Source organism: Panthera onca, chromosome E2 (genome assembly GCF_046562875.1).
Source record: "Panthera onca isolate mPanOnc1 chromosome E2, mPanOnc1 haplotype 2, whole genome shotgun sequence".
In the NCBI taxonomy this organism is placed as follows: Eukaryota; Metazoa; Chordata; class Mammalia; order Carnivora; family Felidae; genus Panthera; species Panthera onca.
In genome coordinates, this window is record NC_138353.1 from 31,011,464 (window position 1) to 31,028,806 (window position 17,343).

Genomic DNA, 17,343 nt, shown 5'->3' on the forward strand with positions numbered 1-17,343 from the left:
CTCTCTGTTCCTATTTGCCCTTCCCCAGGGAGCGACTTCAATGCTTTGTCACTATAGTTTCCTGTTCCAGATATTCATAGAAATTAAATACTGTCATGAGTTGTCTTTTTTGTCTGACTTCTTAGTTTTAATTTTTAAAAAGTTCATTTCTCTAGAATAATCCAGATGATAGTTATAACACCCACAGAGAATATGAAGTTATTTAAAATATAAACTGGACACGTGGTCAGCAGTTCTACTTGGATGCTAGTGGGGCACTCCAAGCCGAAATAAGAAGGTGTGCAGTCGTTCCCCCGACCGTAGCTGACGAGACTGAACTCTGTCCCATCGTTTCTGTCGAGAGATAGGTATCATGAGGTAGATCCACTGTTAAATGAAGATGCCCTGTAGGCATACTCTTCTAAAAAAAAAATTTTTTTTATGTTTATTTATTTTTGAGAGAGAAAGAGAGAGAGCACGAGTGGGGAGAGGGGCAGAGAGAGAGGGAGACACAGAAACTGAAGCAGGCTCCAGGCTCTGAGCTGTCAGCACAGAACCTGACGCGGGGCTCGAACCCACGAACCGTGAAACCATGACCTGAGCCGAAGTCGAACGCTCAACTGACTGAGCCACCCAGGCGCCCCAAAGGCATACTCTTAACAGATTAAATAAAGCAAAGAAGGAAATAATGTTAACTTAAAAAAAGGAAAAAAAAATCACCTTCTGGTTCTAGTTTCTCAGTTATTTCTGTTTCATCTTCTGAAGAAGACAAACTTCGGTCTGCAAGCTGACCCTCAGAGAGACAAGACACATCATCATCTCTTCCTTGTATTTTCTCAGTATTCTCTTTTACCTTCGTTACACTGCTTCCTTGAGAAACCTGAAGAAATGAAAGCACACTGATACACTGTTGCTTAGATCACATGTATACATACTTGTTGAAGCACTGGATTAATAAAGCATGCAAGCTTGAGACTTAAATATATAGACAAGCATTACACATAAGTGATTCGTTAGAAAACAATCACCGAAATTGTACAAATGATAATATGCGGATATATGAAAACGTTATTATAAACCAAGAATGAAAAATGCATTAACATCAAAATGACTTTTACAGATTACTCTAATTCATATATCTATTTACTACCTGCTAATATCAGCATAATTGTAGCTGTTACAACCCTTGTCATATTTTTGGTCCTTCTATTCCCAGGAAGTTGTACACAAAAATAGGATAATGCTATGATTTCTTGATCCTGTTAATACAAAGTCTTTTAAGAACCAAATAAACCTTTTGAAAGAATTTTAATGCAAATACATACCTCAGGAATATGTGAAAGAGTTGGCATATTAATTTCTATTTCTGGTGTATGCTCCACTTCTGATGAAATTTCCTTCCCATCTTCAGGAGAAGTAGTTATCTCCTTTTATTGATGTAAAAACATGCATGTATGTTATTTTGCATTTATTACTAAATCTCAAATCATCATCATCACACACACACACACACACACACACACACACACACACGTATATACATAAACATGTGAGTAAATATCGTAGGTACCCATCTGTCCCTAAATTTAGTTAATGTATTTCAGTACAATGGTTGCTATTCATCATGGTATATACACAATTTAAGAATGGCAAGTGTAGTTCACTGAAGGACTGTTTATAACTGAAAGTCATGCAAATGTCCAACAGTAGAGGGCTAGTTAAGTAAGATACGGTACATCCAAATACCTGAGTTCTTTGTAACCATGAAAAAAATAATAATGTAGATCATTATTAGTACTTACCGACACTCTCACTGCCACTGACATTGCACAAGTGCACTGACACTGACAGAGTGGTACTTACTAACACCGAAGAGAGTACGCAACACAGTGTTGGGTAGAAAAGCTAGCTATGGAACAATACATATAGTTGTACATGCTTTTGTTAAAAAACAAACAAGCCAACAATGTGTATACTCCCATGGGAATAAGTGTGGAAGAAAATTCACCTAAATTCCATCTCTGACATATAGATTTGGGGAAACTTAATTTTATTTTTAATGTTTTTAAATTTTCCTTTGTATTTTTTAATATTTCTATAATGATTATACATTACTCATGTAATTAAAAAACTGCATGTACTAGGATAGATAATGTACTTTCTATGATCAACATTCTTTTTTAACTGTATCAAAAATCAATTTATAATCAATCATTTTCCAGGATTTATAAACTGATGTGTATTTTTAAAGTACAGCTTATCATTTTTGCTATTTTAAAAGTAAACATGTCCAATATAGAATATATGAAAGATAGGGGTGCCTGGGTGGCTCAGTCAGTTAAGCATCTGACTTTGGCTTGAGGTCATGATCTCATGGTTCATGGGTATGAGCCCCGTGTCGGGCTCTGTGCTGACAGCTCAGAGCCTTGATCCTGCTTCAGATTCTGTGTCTCCCTCTCTCTCTGACCCTCCCCTGCTCACGCTCTGTCTCTGTCTCTCAAAAATGAATAAACATTAAAAAATATTAAATAAGACAAAATGTGAAAGATAAACAAGAAAACAAAAGAAATTAATACAAATCCATATTTTCATTACCCAATGATAGTATCTGTTAATAATAGATTTCTTTTTATTTTTTACCTTTTTCTTTATGGTTAATTTTTAATGCAAATAAAGAAATCTCTTGGTTACATAGTAGTAATTACATTATAAATACAATATATCCTGTTACATTTAAAAAACCCTTAATACCACAACATAAAATTTTCTCTTGGTATGAAACTTTGGGTAAACATAATTTTTAATAAAACATAATATTAAAATAAATGAGTGTATCATAATCTAATGAACCACTTTACTAGTGTTGGACATATAACTGGTTCACCATTTTTAGCTGTTGTGATGAACGCTGCAACAGACATCTCTATGCACATCTTTTTTATATTTATGATCATTTATGTAGGAATCAGGCTACCTGTGTTCGAATCCCAGATCTAATACTTTGACCTTGAGCAAGTTACTTAAGCTCTGTAAACATTACCTTCCCAATCTTTAAAAGGGAATAATTCTAGTATGATCCTAAGGTTGTTGTGAGAATTAAATGAGTTCAGTGGCCATAAAGCATTTAGTTCAGTGTCTGACACATAATAAGCACTCAGTAAGTATTAGCTATTAAATACTGCCTGACTAGTAATTATTGAATTCACTTATTTAGCACATATATATGAAATGCACTGTATATGCCAGGTATTTTTTAAGCTCTGGGTGGTGGCTGTGTAGCTATTCACTGAGCTGTGTGCTTAAGATTCATGTCCTTTACCTATGTGAGAGATATGTCAACTACAAATAAGTTATTATTTTGTTAAAGTCCAAAAGACATGATGATGGTAACTCGAGTGGTGACAGTAGAGATGACTGACTACGGGATATGTTTTGGAAGTATAGCTGACAGGTTTTGTGGATGAACTGGATGTGGGATGTGAAAGAGGAAATGCCAAAGGGATGACTTTGAAATTTCATGACTGTGCCACTGGGTGAATGGTCAGTCATTTATGAGAATGGGAAACAATGAAAGAAACATTTTGGAAGAGGGTTGGTGAGATGACATCTGGGTTTTGACATGTGAAGTTTAGGTTTCTACTAGACGTCCAATGCATATGAAATAAGCAGGAAGAAAATAAATCTGGAATTGGGCAGCGAGATCAAGAGTGAAGATGCAAATATGGGAGTATCAGCATCTAGATGTTGTTCCAAACTGTGAGATTGGTGGTGACTGGGTGGCTCAGTCAGTTAAGCATCTGGCTCTTGGTTTCGGCTCAGGTCATGACCTTGTGGTTCATGGAACAGCGTGGAGCCTGCTTAAGATTCTCTCTCTTCCTTTCTCTTTGCCCCTCGCCTATGCTTTCTCTCTCTCAAAATAAATAAACATTAAAAAAAAACCCCAAACTATGAGACTGGATAAGACCTCTGAATGTAGATACAGACTGAGCAGACATCTAGGTCTGCAGTTTAAATGTTGAGGCACCTCAATCTTGAGAGATTTGGTCCAAGGGAATGAGAAAAATAACTGGTAAAGTTGGAGGGCAAGAAAGGCACAGTGTTCCAGAGGCCAAGTGAAGAGGAAGCGAGTATTCCACTGTGTCAGATGTTATGGGGAGATAAAGATGGGACTCAGAATTGACTATTGGCTGTGGCAAAGTCAAAGTCATCATGACCTTAGCACGGGTGGTTGAAATGAGGATGAATCAGCCTAGAGTGAGTTCAAGAAACAGTGCGAAGAAAGGATGACAGAATTAAGACAACTTTTTGAAGAGATTTTTTTTTCCCCATAAATGAGGACAGAGGATTAAAGCAGTAGCTGGAGACACAGATGGAGCCAAAGGAGGGTTTAGATCAAAGAGTAAGAAGAATTAACATTTCTAAACCGTGCCAAATTATTAAGCTAACATTTAAAGGAAAAAGAAGCATTTTATTCACTGGTTTCCTTTGAAATCAGGTAGAGTATAACTATATCATGTATTTCAAATACTTATTATGGGAGAAAAAAATTAGTATTTTCAGTGTTTACTACTTACAGAACTCTGATGTGGTGTGATATCCACAAAAGATACTTTCTTATCTACAGGTGTTAAACGCTGTCTTGGTTTAGGTGTTGGTGCCTAAGATAAATCAATACATTAAAGTGAGTATGATAAACATACACTTAGATAAGACTTTAGCTATTTTTTTCTTTCTTTCTTTTTAAACGATTTCTTTAGTGCTAGAGTCACGGTTACTCACAACTATTGTGCTAATAGAGGATGTTGGAGGTAGTTTTTGAACAACTTTTGACTCTTCTTTGTGTATAAAATTTCCTAAGTCTTCAGTTATAGATCCACTTGGTGGAAGGTAAGCAAATTTCCATTTCAATATAACATGGATGGTTCCTGCAGGATGCTTTTTATGATCTGTTAACTCAAATATTCCTGTCAAGTTATGAAAAAAATTTTAATTAATGCTAGAGTGAAATTTTGTTACCATAAGAATTAAAGAAGAACAAAGAGAACTACCCACGACTTTAAAAATAATTTTGGTTTTTACTCACACCTCAAATGGCTTAGAGAATAAAGACAAAATAATCTATGATAGGTTCATCTCTCAAGCAGACTGCTTTCAGAAGTTAAGGTCTCAGTGATAATACTGACTCCTAGATGAGAAAATTAACTTATAAATATTTTAATTCAATGAAATTAAATTCGGAGATTATTCAGAGTTCTTAGCCTTCTGCTAAGATATTATCTAGGTTATAGTTCAAAAATCAACCTTCATCTTGACTTGAATATTCTTGCAAAAGACTTGTCTCTATAGAAAAATATATTAGAACTTCACAAATTCAAGTAATTTATATATCAAAGGAAGACTTCATATTACCATATAATTTTATGATAACTTTTATCATAATTTAAAATATATTTTACTGGGATTTGTTAAATTATTCCAAATTAATAGCAACACAGCAAACAAATGTCCATAAAATAAACAAACCATCTAAAATAGTAATTTTAAAAAGTATCACCTAGCTGTAACTGTAATATAGAGTCACAAATTTTAGTCAGACTGAAAAATCTTGGACTTGAAAAAAACAGAACTATATTTCAAGTATAACTTTTTTCAGGGGTATCCTTCCTTTACTTACTAGAGTCTGTTCTGACTCAAGGGTTTCACACATCTTTTAATGGCTGGCTGGGAAAGAAAAAACAAAACAACTCTAGACCTTAGAACCAAAGAATAAAGATGATAGATGGAATAGAAGGAGATGATAAACTTCTATTACAGGCACAGGTGGGACTTCTAGAATGACCGAATGAAGAGCTCAGTAAATCCTTTCCACAAAAAGAAAGAAATAATAAAACTGGACCATTTAACGGCTCTGGAAATTAAACAAAGGTGTACAACAAATTGAGAAGCATTTATTTAAGAGAATCTACAGAAACTCAGTAACAACAGTAAGAGTCAGAACAGACTCTAGTAAGCTACTTCCCTGGCTGAACACGAGACTTGTAGACTGCCTGAAGTTTGAAAACCCCTTACCCAACCCATTCCTTAACTCATAGACAAAAGGTGGGAAGCCAACCAGCTCAAAGTGTTTAAGTGCAACCTTTCACCAATCAATGACTGACCACTAAACTATGCTGACTCAAACTTAAAATTAAACAAACAAATAAAACCTTACCAGAGACATCAGTGGGTACAATGAGGGAAAGATACAGATTTAGTTCAGGCAAGTCACCAAACCAAAACAGCAAGAGAACCACCCTGTGGAGTAGGGGAGGGTTGAAACCTAGAGTTGCTATAATATAGTATCCTAAATGTCCAATTTTAAAGAACAACAAAAAATCATGGCACCTATGGATAAGCACGAGTGTATGCTGCAAATATAGGAAAAAAGCCATCAATAGACACATTCTGAGAGTGTCTAGATGTTACACTTAGCAGACAGAAACTTCAGAACAGCTGTTATATGTTCAAAGAACTTAAAAAATTGACATTTAAAGAATTCAAAGAAAATATGACAATGACTTATAAAACAGAAAATATAATAAAGAGATAGAAATTTTATAAAAGAGAGAACATAATAGAAATTTTGGAGTTGAAAGTATAATTACTAAAATGAAAAAATTCAGTAGAGGGGCTCAATAGGAGATTTGAGCTGGCAGAGGAAAGAATCAGTGAACTTGAAGACTAACCAATAGAGATTATCCAATATGCAGAGAAAAAAAAATGAATAAAACTTCAGAGAACTGTGGGACACCATTAAACACACACATGTATGGTTCTGCCCACACATTTTCTGCCCAAGAGGGAAGAAAAGGCATAACAAAAATGAAGAAACAGAAACTTCCCAAATTTGGTACATAAGGTTACCCTACATATAAAGAAGCTCATATAAAGAAGCTCAACAAATTCCAAATAGGACAAGCACAGTGGGATCCACATCTATACACATCATTGTCTGTTTAAAACCACACACACACACACACACACACACACACACACGAAAAATCTTGAGAACAGTATCGAGTGCAAGGAAACCATAATAATATCAATAGCTCATTTATCATCAGAAACAATACATTCCAGAAATTAGTCATCTGATATACCCAAAGTACAAAAGAAAAAAATAACTGATGACTAATATTATACCCTGCAAGACTATCCTTCCAAAAATAAAAGCAAAATAAAGACATTCCTAGATAACAAATGAGAGAATCATACCAGTAGACCTGAGTTACAAGGCATAGTAAAGGAAGTCCTTTAGGCTGAAAGGAAGTGATACCAGATGGTAACTCAAATCAACACAAAGGAATAGAGAATAATAAAGGTAATTACATAGGTAATTATGTATTACAGTATAAATATGTTTTTTGAGATTTCTCTTAACTGATTTAAAAGACAAATGCATAAAACAATAATAGTAAACTCTTATTGTTTAACTTATAAAAAACTAAAAAGTATATGATAATAACAGCACAAAGGAGAGGGAGGCAATGGAGCTACATTGGGTAAGGAAACAACACCAGACAGTAACTCAAATCTACAGGAAGAAATAAAGAATACCAGAAGTGATGAATACATAAGTCAATGTGAGAGTCTCCTATATATATTGTCCCTTCTCTTAATTTCTTAAAAGACAAAAAGTTATACAAAGCAATAATTATAACATTGTATTGTTGGGTTTACAACATATATAGGCATTCTATATATAAATATATGACAATAATAACACAAAGGACAGGGGAGGAAATGGAATTATATTGGGGCAGTCTTTCTATACTTTGAGGGGAACTGTTAGTATTAATTTTAGACTGTGATAAGTTAAGACACATATTGTAATCTGCAGAACTACTAAAAAAAATAACTAGAAAAAAACCCCATAGGCCCAAAGTTGAGGATTATTTGAGAACATTAGGAAGATTAGTTATAGACAGACCATATCCATAACTAAAGTATAATTTAGGTTTGTTTTTACAATTTCATACATTCAAGAAATACACTTACCTGAGATACACCTGTCATGTGCCAGTGAAATCAGAGGCACATTGGCTTTTCCTATGTAAATATTTTCTTGAGTGTCACTATCATCAAACACATAAAAACTCAGAGACTCTGACTTAAGGTATCGGTCCAAATCCATATTCATTGGCACTGGGAAACACATATGATCATCAAACTGTGGATCATTGCTACTGGGAATGATGGCTGTATCGTGGTCTGCAAAATCAAAAAACTTGTACACAACATATGGGTGTGGCTGAAGGTGGTTTGCTCGGGACTGCAGACAGTTGCAACATCTTATTGTAATATGAAGTTCATTTAAGTTGCCCTCTGTGGAATCAGTAGAACTGAGCTGAGCAGTTTTGGGCGCCTGCTGACTTGACTGGAAAAAATACATATTTATATTATAATAATAATACAGTGACAAGATCAACAGCAGCTGCCAAACCCCAAACAAAATAATTTTGTAAATGTACAAAGAACTGCATATTTGCAACTTCACAGTGAATTGCTCAAAACTAATACTCCCTAGAACATGTGTGAACAGGTGATCTTAAGTGATTTGCAATAAACATAGAAGACTGGGTATACATGGAGAGACTGCTGTTAAAATAAAAAATAAAAAAAAAACAACACCTGATATTCTTTAATTCTATTTAATGACTAACGAGTAAAGTTAACAGATGGGTCCAATGACAAATGTCCTCTAGTTCACTATTAAGAGCTAATTCTTCAACCAATCCAGCTATTCAGATCATATCCCACTCTTAAGTAAGAATCCAGTGAACCTGATGGAGCCCACCTAGAGAGATGATTTCATTACATTTGGATTGGCCCTCATCCTCAACCAATGGTGTTTGGGGAAGCAGATATATTAGCCCAAGACAGCAAGTATAGTGAGGTTCAACTGCTATAACAACAAGAGAACAGGGTGAGAGATAAATCTTAGAGGGCAGAAAAAGCTAGAACTGGGAGGACATTCCAGAAGAAAGATGAGTGAGAGGAATTATTAGGCAGAGCTAGAAGTTACTCTATGGCCCCTTTTGGAACTATAGTTCAGGGAGCCTGTGCATAAGTATTTTAGCAAACAAATACACTAATTAATTGTTAAGTCCACCATAGCTGATGACCTGGGACAAAGAAACGTTACTGTTCCAGGGCCTTGTTCAGTTTAGTGTTGGAAATTTCTCTACTTTTCACAAAGAGGCCCCTCTTTCACAGCATTTTTGAATCTGGGTTGAGCATCTGGAACCTCTGACTCCAGAGAAGTTAACTGGAGAAGGTAAAATAGAACCAAAGTCATAATGCCCTTGGTAGAGACATAGGTGATGTGGAGAGGGCAAGCCTGAAAAGGGAATCACAATACTGCTTTCCCATGGCTGGTTTGTATTCAACTATAGAATGTTGAGTGGAATGATTTAAAAAGTATCCCTTCTTGGGGTACCTGGGTGGCTCAGTCGGTTTAGCATCTGACTTTGGCTCAGGTCATGATCTCGCGGTTTGTGGGTTCAAGCCCCACATCGGGCTCTATGCTGACAGCTCAGAGCCTGGAGCCTGTTTCAGATTCTGTGTCTCCTACTCTCTCTGCCTGCCCCCCCTCCCCCATACTCATGCTCTGTCTCTCTGTCTCTCAATAATAAATAAATGTTAAATTTTTTTTTTAAAAAGTATCCCTTCTGCCTCTCACTCCAAATCTACCCACAAAAGTTGGAGTTCCAACAAATGACTCACCCAAGCCAGAAAATGGAAGTATAAAAACAAACTACAAAACTAAATAAATAACCTGGTCTCTCTATTTTTAATTCCTTTTTCCATTACAGCACTTTCTAAAGTATGTTCTGAAGAATACTAGTCCAGAAAGATAATCTCTGGGAAATAGGTGCCATTCTTTCTTAAGTTCGGGAATCTGTCATATTAGTCATAGTTCTTTAACTGAAAATTATAGAAACAAATTCTGTCTAGCAAATACAACAAAAGAGACTTTAATGTAAGCCCATATGGTTATTTCATTGAACTATAGGGCACAGATGTGGGTGGGCCTTAGGAAGGTAATAGGACTGGAAAACCATCAGAATTTCCTCTCAATCCAGTCTTCATTTTTCTCTGTGTGTTTGCTCATTATTCTCTTTCTCCAGTCCCATTTTCTTTCCTTTGCTGCTTAACAGCAAGAAGATGGCTGCCCTATGGCTCCCAAGCATGTTCCAAGCATGGAGAGTCTTGCTTTCTCTTGAAAGGAATCTGATAAAATACCTAGGAATAAACCTAACCAAAGAGGTGACAAATCTATACACTGAAAACTATAGAAAGCTTATGAAAAAAACTGAAGGAGACACAAAAAAATGGAAAAATATTCCATGCTCATAGATTAGAAGAACAAATATTGTTAAAATGTTGATACTACCCAAAGCAATTTACACATTCAATGCAACCCCTACCAAAACAACACCAGCATTCTTCACAGAGCTAGAACTAACAATTCTAAAATTTGTATGGAACCAAAAAAGACCCCAAATGGCCAAAGCAATCCTGAAAAGGAAAACCAAAGCTGGAGGCATCACAATTCCGGACTTCAGGCTCTATTACAAAGCTATAATCATCAAGACAGTATGGTACGGGCACAAACACAGACACACAGATCAATAGAACAGAACAGAGAACCCAGAAATGGACCCACAAATGTATGGCCAACTAATCTTTCACAAAGCAGGAAAGAATATCCAATGGAAAAAGGACAGTCTCTTCAGCAAATGGTGTTGGGAAGACTGGACAGCAACATGCAGAAGAATGAACCTGGACGACTTTCTTACACCATACACAAAAAAGAAACTCAAAATGGATGAGTGACCTAAATGTAAGACAGGAAGCCATCAAAATCCTAGAGGAGAAAACAGGCAATGACCTCTTTGACCTAAGCTGCAGCAACTTCTTCCTTGACATGTCCCCAGAGGCAAGGGGAACAAAAGCAAAAATGAACTATTGGGACCACATCAAGATAAAAAGCTTCTGCCCAGCAAAGGAAACAATCAACAAAACTAAAAGGCAACCGACGGGATGGGAAAAGACATTTGCAAATGACATATCAGATAAAGGGCTAGAATCTAAAATCAATAAGGAACTTCTCAAACTCAACAGCCAAAAAACAAATAATCCAGTGAAGAAATGGGCAAAAGACATGAATAGACACTTTTCCAAAGAAGACATCCAGATGGTTAACAGACAAACCAAATACTCAACATCACTCATCATCAGGGAAAAACAAATCAAACCCACAATGAGATACCACCTCACACCTGTCAGAATGGCTAAAATTAACAACTCCGGCAACAACAAATGTTGGCAAGGATGCGGAGAATACAGGAGTGCTGGTTTGGAGGGGCATATGCCCCCCAACGTTTATAGCAGCACTACTGACAATAGCTAAAGTACGGCAAGAGCCCAAATATCCATCAACAGATGAATGGATAAAGAAGATGTGGTGTGTGTACACACACACACACACACACACACACACACACACACACACACACTGGAATAATACTCGGCCATCAAAAAGAATGAAATCTTGTCATTTGCAACATGGATGGAACTAGAATGTATTATGCCAAGCGAAATAAATCAGAGAAAGACAAATATATGATTTCATTCATATGAGGAATTTAATATTTAAAACAGATGAGCGTAAGGGAAAAGAAGTGAAAATGATATAAAAACAGAGGGAGACAAACCATAAGACACTCTTGAGTACAGAGACCTGAGGGTTGCTAGTGGGGTGTTAGGTGGAGGGAAGGGCTAAAGGGGCATTGAGGAACACACTTGTTGGGATGAGCACTGGGTGTTATATGTAAGTGATGAATTACTACATTCTATTCCTGAAAAAAAAAAAAAAAAGGCAGAATCTGATTGGCTCAACTGGGTTCAGGTGGATATCCCTGAATCATTAGTAATAGTCGGGTGGATAGTAGGAGAGAACAGGATCACTTAACGTAAATCTGGCCCCTGGAGGCTCAACCCCATGGGTTGGGAGTGACGGCAGTCCAAATGAAAAAAGATAACTATGACTTGAGCAGACATTCCAAAATGTTTCAACTATATTTTATTCCTTTGTTACTCAACCCAAGTGCATACTTTATGCTTTCCTCTTGGGATTCTTATTATACATGAGAAGTCAAGGACTCTATTTAAATTTGCCTACTTTAGTGTTTTCTGCATTCATTGGATCATGGCATTCTTTTGGAAGTATGGCCAGTAAGGCTCCATAAAACATAGTTTGGGAAATGCTGCTCTGAGGAATTGCATTTAAACTTCCAATTCACAGAACTGCAATTCTATTTTTCAAAAGTGCCCTGGGTAGCACAAGGGAGTTCTTTTGTGGTATTAGAAAATTCTGTACCTTGGTTGTGGTGGCAGTTACATGAATATATACACATGATAAACCTGCACAGAACTAATACTACACACACACACACACACACACACACACACACGAGTGCATATAAAAACTGAAAAATCTGAATAAGGTCTGTAGCCTAGTTAATGGTATTATACCAATGTCAATTTCCTGGTTTTGAGAGCGCACTGTAGTTATTTAAGATGTTACAACTGGGAGAAGCTGGATGAAGGGTACATAGAACTTCTCTGTACTGTTTTTGCTACTTCCTGTAAGTCTATAATTATTTCAAAATAAAAAGTTAAAAAGAGTCACTTGATGGCTATGAAAGAAAATGATTTTGGTTTAAAGCATGACATATAAAGACATATTATAAAATTTCTGTGTCATAAAAATGTCTTAAAGTCCAACCAGCTCACCCAATGCATTTGCTCTGGCCCCTTATAATTTGATGTTATATATCCCAAAGCTTTTGCTCGTTCTCGATAAAGTCGAATTGCTTGATCCATGGGAATTCGTAATCTGAACCAGTATTCCACTATGCCAAAATTTGGGATGTCTCCTTTAGTTCCTACAAACCAATGCATAACTCACTGTTAAAATTTTATACTGAGTAAAATAATATATGACTTGCACGAATGACGTGTGATTGGCAAAGAACAGAGCTGAAGAAAATAAAGTTACTTCTGCAAGCATGAGTTTCATTGTATGTTAAGTATTATTAAAGAACTATGTCAAATTATGCTTGAGATATTCCAATTTATACTGTTTCGATCCTTCTAAAATATAAAGAAAAAACTAAACACTGTATTAAATACTCCACAGATTCTTTCTGATGCTACAGTAGCTTGTTTTTAATAAGTTGCACTCAATGTAGACTGACAGATACAATATGAAAGCCCAAAATTATAAATGTGATACTCCACATTGTGATTCAACTTCCAAGAGATCTTTGGCACCTCTCCACTTCTCTACTGTGCCACCAGTACAGGGATAAATGCCACAGCTGTGCCAAATATATGCAAGCCATGCTTGCATGATGTTTGTCCCCATACACCCTCCGTGCTCCTTTTGACTCAGGCAGCTCTTCATCACTCTTCCTCTGTGAAGATTTCCCCTATAGCTCCTGGGGGACTTAAGAACTCCTTCCCAGAGAAGAAGGATATCCTCTCATTAGAACATTGACTCTTTTCACATAACTGTCCATTCACCAGCCTATTTCTCTACCTGCACTCTTAAGTTTCTTGAGGGCCAGGGCTGTGGTTTCCATTGATACATTCCTACCAGAGGGACTAGTACATAATGAGTACTCAATATTTGGTGAACAGAGGATATTCTATATGTAAACTTTCCTAAACATACCATATTATTAACATTATTTCCCCATTCTCTTCATTGGTTTCTTTCTCGCTAATGGATCATCCTCATCAACATATAATACTTTATTCGAATCTGCTATCCTTAAACAAAAAAGTCCTAAAACAAGAATATCTATGGATACACATATTTGCTTGTATATGCTTAAAATTTCTTTGTTAAAATTTGTAGCCTTTGGTGAGGGGGCCTAGGGTAGCTGAGGGACAGGAGTGGGAGAGAGATTTTATGGCAAAAATTTTCACTTTTTTATTTTTTGACTTTGATTTTTATGTTACCCCTGTGATCAATCAATAAAATAAAATCCTTCCCCGGAAGCTAAGTCACCCTCTTATCATTCTGAAATGGTTTCTTTACTTGGCCTCTAGGATACTGTATACTCTTGGTTTGCCTCCTAAGTGACTGGCTACTCTTTACTTTCCTCTGCTGGTGTTTCTTCTTCCTCCTGAACTCTAAATTCTGTGGTTTTCCAAGGCTCAGTCCTTGGCCACTTTCTCTGTTTTCTGTACATTCATTGTCCATGTGTTATAACCTAGGCTAAAGGCTTAAAATATATTCAATATGGTAATGACTCCCCCTTTCATATCTTTATCCCTGACCTTTGGGCTACTTAGTGCAGCCCATATGCCATTTCCACTTGCTGTCCAATAGGCAGGTCAGTCTTAACTTGTTCAAACAGAATTCTTGATTTTCTTCCTCAGGCCTTCCTTTCTCAGGCCTACCTCAATAAACGGCCTCACAATTCTCCTTGGTGTTCATGCCAGAAATCTTGGCCCTCCACTTCTCTCATTACCTTACATACAATTGATAAGCAAGTCTTAAAGGAACAGTTAACTAACTATACATTGAAAGTAATCATTTGTCAATGTTCTCATTACCTTCTTCTTCTTCTTCTTTTTTTTAGAGAGAGAGAGAGAGAGAGAGAGAGAGAGAGAGAGTGTGCGTGTTGGGGGGAGAGGGCAGAGAGAATCTCAGGCAGGCTCCAAGCCCAGCTTGGAGCTCAATCCCACGACACTGGGATCATGACCTGAGCTGAAATCAAGAACCTGAAGCTCAACTAACTCAGCCAGGTTGTACCAAGGTGCCTCGCTCATTACCATCTGAATCCAAGCCACCATCATCTCTCCACAGATTAATGCAATAGCCTGATAATGGTCCTATTTTCTCTCTTGGCCCCTACAGACTCTTCTCCCTACGGCACCCAAGGCAGCTTTTCTAAAACCTACATGTGGGAGCACCTGGGTAGCTCAGTTAAGCATCCGACTCTTAACTGTGATCTCACGGTTCATGGGTTTGAGCCCCAGACCTGAAAGCATGGAACCTGCTTGGGATTCTCTCTCCCTCTCTTTCTGCCCCTCCCCTGCTCGCTCGCTCGCTCTCTCTCAGAAATAAATAAATAAATAAATAAATAAACATTAAAAAAAATAAAATCTATGTGTGATCATGTCACTTCCCCCCTCAAAACTCTCCAATGACTTTCATCACCGAGAGATAAAAACTCCACGTTCCTCACCATGACCTACAAGACCTACAAGTTTTTACGGCATGACCTAGTCCTTCCATAGTTTTTCTATTTAAGCTTATTTAGAGAGAGAATGAGCGAGAGAGCAAGGGAGGGGCAGAGAGAGAAGGGGGGAGAGGGGGGGGGGAGGGAGAGAGAGAGAGAGAGAGAGAGAGAGAGAGAGAGAGAATCCCAAGCAGGCTCCGCACTGTCACAGGGCTTGAACTGTGAGATTGTGACCTGAGCTGAAATCAAAAGTCGGATGCTTGACTGACTGAGCCACCCAGGTGCCCCTTGGTTTTCTGTTTTTCTTTTTATAGTGTATCTTCAAAAAAGTTTTTATTTAAATTCCAGTTAACATACAGTGTAATATTAGTTTCGGGTGTAGAATTTAGTGATTTAACACTTCCATACAACACCTGGTGCTCATCACAAGACGTGCCTCCGTCACACCCATCTCTTATTTAACCCCCCCCCCCCCCCAAACCTCCCTGCTGGTAAACATCAGTTTGTTCTCTACAGTAAGGAGTTTCTTGGTTCGCCCCTCCTCCTTTTCCTTTTGCTCATTTGTTTTGTTTCTTAAATTCCACACAGGAGTGAAATCATATGCTATTTGCCTTCCTCTGACGGCCTTATTTTGCGTAGTCATCCTTCTGTTGTTTTAATCGCTTTCCTGCTTTAGCTGCTGGCCTTCTCGCTGCTCCTCCAATATGTCCTGCTTGTCCCTCCACCTTGGTACTTGGTGTTTCCACTGCATGAAACATTCTTTCCCCGGATCCTGTCATGGATCTTCACTCAGGTCTCTACCAATGTCACTCATCAGGGATGCCTTTGTCTGAGCTCGCCATCTTCTCTCTCTCTATCCTGTTCATTTTTCTCCATCTGATGAGATATATATTTGTTTTATGGCCTGTCTTCCCCTCTAGAAGGTAGGCTACACGATGGCAGGGGCTCTGTCTTATTTAGTACCGACCCCTGTATTTCCAATGCCTGCTAACAGTGATAACAAATGATCTTACAGAATATTTGATGAACGTACTACAATTAACATTTGATCAAAAAAGGGTATCGATACGGTAAATAAATACATGTACTTAGAAGCTTTTAAAAAAGTAATAGCCATCGCACTGATATCCTCAATGACATTTAGGATAGTCCAGTCTATTCTGGGCAGCTCAGTTAGAGAACACTGTCCAACAGCCTCAAGGGATCTTGAATCCGTACGAGAAAAGATACTAATGTAGAGCATCATAGTAACCTATACACCAAATTAGTGACTCACACATCCAAAGCTTATAAGATTGTACTTACCAACCAAACTTGCTGTGCAAAATATTCGACCACTTTTTTCTAGAATTTCATGGAATCTCAGCTGACAAGCTGCAAGTGTTTCGTAATCTGTGCCGTAAGCTTGGTGGACCTCAAGAGTGACAATATTCTTCTGAACGTATTGTAAAAATAAGTCGTCAACATGAACAAGATACTGAGAAGTGAAGTTATATTCTGGGTGGAGGCCTTGCACTATGGGAGAGGTCTGTAGCTCAAAATCATAGAAAGCATAGGTACAGAAAGTGACAGGCTCTTTATCTCCAGACGCCTGGAAAACTTCAGGAGAAAAGGTTACTTTGTTGATATGGATTTCAAATAGGTTTTCGCCTCGTTCTAAGTGAATGGTTTCATCAAATTCATCAACAGAGTCATCTGGCATGATTTCTGGTTTAAATTTATACTGCTTGGTGCCATAGGCAATATCCTTTAATTGGGCTGCAAGAGAAGACACACAGTTTAGATATTTTTAAATATTGACATATGAAGATACAAACTGGCTTTTGAAGTGGTAGGAAGCCGAAGTGCTTTTGGTGAAGAGTCTCAATCTTAAATTCTGTGACCACACTGTTTTTCTGTGAGTAATACTGTATCATACAAAAATTCGTCCTTGGTTTTGACATCACTTATTAACAACAAAATTACAACTCAAGTTAGAATATAGCCTGTACCAGGGAAGAGGAAAAAGAAAAAAAGAAGAAAAGGCTTTTGAAAGTACAGCTGAGGTAAATATTTGGATTCT

General features: G+C 37.3%; 1 protein-coding gene across 8 annotated transcripts in view; it reads right to left on the reverse strand.

The window, feature by feature from the left end:
* Positions 1-17,343, reverse strand: part of RPGRIP1L (RPGRIP1 like) — a 95,325-nt gene that overhangs the window by 33,305 nt on the left and 44,677 nt on the right. For all 8 annotated transcript variants that reach the window (XM_078438719.2, XM_081791540.1, XM_060650758.3 and 5 more), the window contains 7 exons: positions 16,587-17,039; positions 12,820-12,971; positions 8,017-8,395; positions 4,759-4,943; positions 4,554-4,637; positions 1,305-1,406; positions 700-859 (listed from right to left, as the gene is read on the reverse strand). In XM_078438719.2, the coding sequence (XP_078294845.2) occupies positions 700-859; positions 1,305-1,406; positions 4,554-4,637; positions 4,759-4,943; positions 8,017-8,395; positions 12,820-12,971; positions 16,587-17,039 (1,515 nt within the window). The remainder of the gene's footprint in view (positions 1-699; positions 860-1,304; positions 1,407-4,553; positions 4,638-4,758; positions 4,944-8,016; positions 8,396-12,819; positions 12,972-16,586; positions 17,040-17,343) is intronic.